Below are 4,697 nucleotides of genomic sequence, written 5' to 3' on the forward strand. Positions count from 1 at the left end.
TGAACAGTCAATATGTGTGGCCAGTTGTATTAACGTTTTAGTAAAATGCTGTCGTGGCGCTCTTTTATTGGAGGGCGTAAACCTCATGCTTTATGCCACATCCGGACACAATTTACACTCCTAAAAAAGAATGACTTTTTAAATGACTTTTAAAGTCATTCTTATCACACTTTCTTTTTTTTTTGGAGTAAACGGCACGGCAGACATTCTTCTCACGCTTAAAGACCTTCTCACTTTAGAGGTAGTGTTGATTTGAAATATATAATTTTTTATAAAAATATCCAACACTACGAAAGAGCTGACAATGAATCCTAGACTAGGTAAATTCATCTTTATTATTCAGAATAAAGTATAAACCAGGTTTTCCTTCCTGCTTTGTTTCCAAGGTCAGTTATTGACTTATTTCTTTGAAGTTTTTTGGAGCTTCAAAGGGGTAGATGTCACTAGATGATCTTTAAATGTAAATCGCTTAAATATATTACTGTTTTGTTTAATTCCTTTTCGTTTGCTTTTTCTTTGATCTCATTGAATGCGAGTACTCATTTGTAGTCTTTAACACAGATAAACGCTTGCATACAAATGGCTCTTAAAAATATAATTATAATTTTTCTTTTCAGAACCTTTATCTGGTCACTGCTGGGTGTATTTACTCTCAGCAATGGTGGTGATAGTGATATCTCTTGCTTGAAATCCATTAAAGAGTCACTCAAAGACCCTTTTAATCGCTTTAAATCTTCTTGGAATTTCTCCGAAATTGGAGAAGGTTTCTACTGTAGATTTAATGGGGTCGAATGCTGGAATTCCGTGGAAAGCAAAGTTGTATCTATCCAACTTTACAACAAGAGCCTCAAGGGCCAATTCCCTCAGGGCATTGAGAACTGCAAATTCTTAGAAGATCTAAACCTTTCATTCAACAAGCTCTCTGGTGCCATCCCCTCTGACATATCAACAAGGCTTCCTTATTTGACATCACTTGATCTCTCTAGAAACAATTTCTCTGGTGAAATCCCGACAGATATTGCAAATTGTACTTATCTGAATTCCCTTAAACTTGATCACAACAGGCTGACAGGTCAAATACCTCAGCAACTTGGCCAGCTCACTCGAATCAAGAACTTTACCGTTGCTAACAATTTTTTGTCAGGACCAGTACCAAATTTTACCGTTCCCAATGTCACGAAAGAGAGCTACGTGAATAACAGCGGACTTTGTGGAGGGCCTTTGGAACCTTGCAAAGAGCTTGGAAGGAAATCAGATGAGACATCAGATGAGACTTTTAAAAGTGGGTTTATTGTTGGTTATGCGGCTTCTTCAGTTTCAGTTGTAACTATTTTCGTGTCCTATTGTGTGCCTTGGGAGCAAATGAAGAAGAGGAAAAGGATGACCCTCAAGAAGAACAGTAAGAGAAAGGAAACTCATAAGGTGACCAAATTGCTTCCTTCAAAGCTCCAATGGAAAAGCTGAAAACAGGTTCTCAGTTTGTCTCTCCTTTTCTCTTTCTTTGCAGATGTCTAGTACAAGTGAAACAAATAACAAAACAGACAAAACTGTCCATTATAGTTTTCAAATCTTCAATTGTAATTAGCCTTGAACTCTTTTGGCTGTCTTTATCGTATACTTTCATACTAATGGAGAGTAACTTGTTCCACAGATCTTTACTTTGAAGAGGTGGGTTACTAGAATGACTTCTGCGGAGCTCAATAAGGCGACTGACAATTTCAACTCTGACAATGTTGTGTCCCAAAGCCTTGTGTCTGGGTAACATTCACCTGCTAAGTAGTAACAGTGGATTTGCTAAGAAGATTGCCTCTGCCTCCAAGAGTTTAGTTTAATAAAGGACTCCTTCAGTTGCTAGTAACTGGGAGATTAGGTTGCTGTTATCTTTTGTTATTATCATTTTGTTATCTTTATCTAGGATAGGTGTTATTATCTAGTTTAGCCAAAGTTTCGGCTAAAGTAGAATAGCTGTCATTTTTATCGGTTGTGGTTATTTGGTATGTATTTAAGTTGAATCATGATGAATAAGAGGCAACAAAGAATTAAACCAAAATTTCCTGTCATTTTCCTCATTCTTGGAGATTAGTCATCTCAAATAGACTACAATTCCATTAAACCAACTGGGACAGATCAGATAACATCATTGGATTGGGAAAGATGGGAACAGTATATAAGGTCACACTGCCCAATGGTCTGTTTCTTGCTGTTAAGAGACTATATGACTCTCAACAGCTGGAGAACAATTCATGTGTGAGTTAACAATTCTAGGTAGATTGATACATTATCAATTACTTCCCCTCTTGAGATTCTGCATGGAAAGGAAGGAGAAGATTTTGGTTTACAAATATAGGTCCAACGGAAATCTTTATGATTGGCTACATTCTTTGGAAGATGATTCTATGAAATTAGAATGGCCGTTGAGGGTTAGAATTGCTGTTGGTCTAGCAAGAGGCTTGGCATGGCTCCACCATAAGTGCAAAATCCGGATAGTCCATCTGAACATATGCTCAAAATGCATCTTACTTGATCAGAATTTTGAGCCTCAAATATCAAATTTCAAAGGGGTGAGATCAATCAATTCAAAAAATGCTGATCATTCAAGGAGATCCTCAATAAACAATGGGATTTGGGATCTGGAATATGTTACAAAAGATGTCTATGACTTTGGAATTGTGCTTCTAGAGCTGATTACACATTGGGAACCAAGTCAAATAAGCAATGTATGTATAAGTTCTAATCTTTTAGCAAGCTCTTCTTGTCTATATGAAATGATTGACAAATCTCTAGTCAGGAATGAATATGATGAAGAGATCATTCAGCTCATTTAAATTGCATTCGACTGTGTTCAGCCATTTCCACATCAAAGGCCAACAATGGTTGAAGTGTGAGGGTGCTTTTTTCTTAGCACATAGGTCCATGTAGAAACAAGGTTCTTGGGCCCTTTACTTGTTGTTTTGGTGGACTGGGCTTGGTTCACCGCAGCTAAATGGGGCTGATTACAAACCAAGCAGTGCGCAAGTCACATAAAACTCCTCAAGACGAAAATGCGATTCCTTTTAAGTAATAAAAATACCATTATAAGTGTTTAGTATCATAAAATGACCCTTTACTCTTACAAAATAAGTAAAATAAGTATTCATAATATTCACAATGAGAAAGAGATTAAAATAGAATATTTAAGGCTTATCTTTTATTGTAAAAACATTTAAAAGAGTTCTTTTACTTGGTACCCTGGGTGTATTTTCGTGGGATCCTGGGGTGTACTAGGCCTGTAAGAACCCAGAATCTCTGGTTCTCTAAACTATATGATCTTTCTCCATGCTTATTATGCAATAGAGTTTTGTTCTTTCCCTTTACCTCTATAGGTCTTGCATAAAAAAACACACTATACAATACACATATCTTCAAATAATTGTTAGTTTCTTAGATTAGGATATACATTTTAATACATATATGTAAATAAATTTCATAAAAATGATTCAGCCACAAGGATCCTGGCCCCAATTCTCACAGACTTAGTGCCTTTGCACAAGACTTGTAGGATTTAGAACTCAAATCCAAGTGTCTTTGCTTAGGCATTGCCTTTCAAGATAGTTAGGTTAGGAGGATTTTTGTGGGAGAGAGTGATATCCGATGTGTGCATGTTTTGGCATATGTTTCTTTGGAGGCTAAGTGTATCCAAGGCCCAAGTTGAAGTAAGGACTTCGGTAAAAAGACTCAGCTTTTGGTTGAGTAAAAGGAAAAACTAACAAGCAAGAATATATATATTAAGCAGCAAGAAATAGTAAAGGAAGACAATGTAATAAAGAAATACATGAAATAATTGTTAGAGATCCTCAAATCAAAATAAGATATTTCATTTTTTTTTTTTAATTGTGGATTACAATGTGCTCACTAAGACGTGTTATAAGGTCCAAATAAGCTCAAAAATTATAGACTTAGATGGCTATCTAAACCTCTAAAACTTGCAAAATTTGAATCCCTTTAAATCCAAGTATGTTCTATAGTGGCTGTTTCTGGGATACCGGGCGTTGTTTTCTACTTTCTTTGAGTTTTTGACAGAGTTTTCTCAATGATTCTTATTTTGATTCCTTATTGCTGAATCCCCCTTTCAATGTTGGCTGTCTTCCCCTTTTATAATGTCATTCTAGGGTTTGGATAGCATTGATTCTCCCCCATTGGCTCCTTGGGTACCAAAACCCTTGTTATGTAAGCCACTTTAATGGCTGGTTTTTTCCCTATTTCTGATAGTTTTAATCTATTAGTGTTGTTTCTCTAAAAGTCACTTGCTGACTTTCCATTACGGGGCGTCCTTGGGCAGCTAACCTTCAATCTCTCTTCTTTCAAGACTTTTTACTTTTCAGACTCAGCTTTTGGTTGTCTTTCTTTGCTGTCATTTTTCCCAAGTGAACGAAATCCATTTCTGCTGGGTTGAAGGTTTTCCCAGCCACTTCCCCTTATAGTTCTTCATTCTGGGTTCCTCGAGGTACTAGTCTTTTGTTCATGAATTGTCATTCTCGAAGCTCTCTAGTTCTTTGCTACACCACTAGGTGCTTGAAAAGGACATATGTTCTCCGTTTCTTGTATTTCGTGGTACTCCTTTGGAGCTATCTTAATCCCACATTAGCTGTGTTGCACATCCTGAGGATCCTGAGCCTCTGGCAGCCTCTGGGTATCTCAGTCTAATTCTTTCACTGGAT

The 4,697-nt window shown here is 36.8% G+C and overlaps 1 protein-coding gene across 1 annotated transcript; it reads left to right on the top strand.

Annotated features, from left to right (window-relative positions):
• The first annotated feature begins 263 nt into the window (after positions 1-263).
• On the top strand, positions 264-2,168 carry LOC115963247 (inactive LRR receptor-like serine/threonine-protein kinase BIR2). The gene is made up of 2 exons (XM_031082188.1): positions 264-1,470; positions 1,652-2,168. Exon 1 carries the CDS (start codon positions 580-582, stop codon positions 1,462-1,464), a length of 885 nt encoding a protein of 294 aa, XP_030938048.1. The 5' UTR covers positions 264-579; the 3' UTR covers positions 1,465-1,470; positions 1,652-2,168.
• Positions 2,169-4,697: the final 2,529 nt, after the last annotated feature.

Source organism: Quercus lobata, chromosome 10, assembly GCF_001633185.2.
Source record: "Quercus lobata isolate SW786 chromosome 10, ValleyOak3.0 Primary Assembly, whole genome shotgun sequence".
In the NCBI taxonomy this organism is placed as follows: domain Eukaryota; kingdom Viridiplantae; phylum Streptophyta; class Magnoliopsida; order Fagales; family Fagaceae; genus Quercus; species Quercus lobata.

Coding starts and splice junctions, on each gene's coding strand:
- LOC115963247 (XM_031082188.1), top strand. CDS start 580: ATGGCTCTTAAAAATATAATTATAATTTTTCTTTTCAGAACCTTTATC.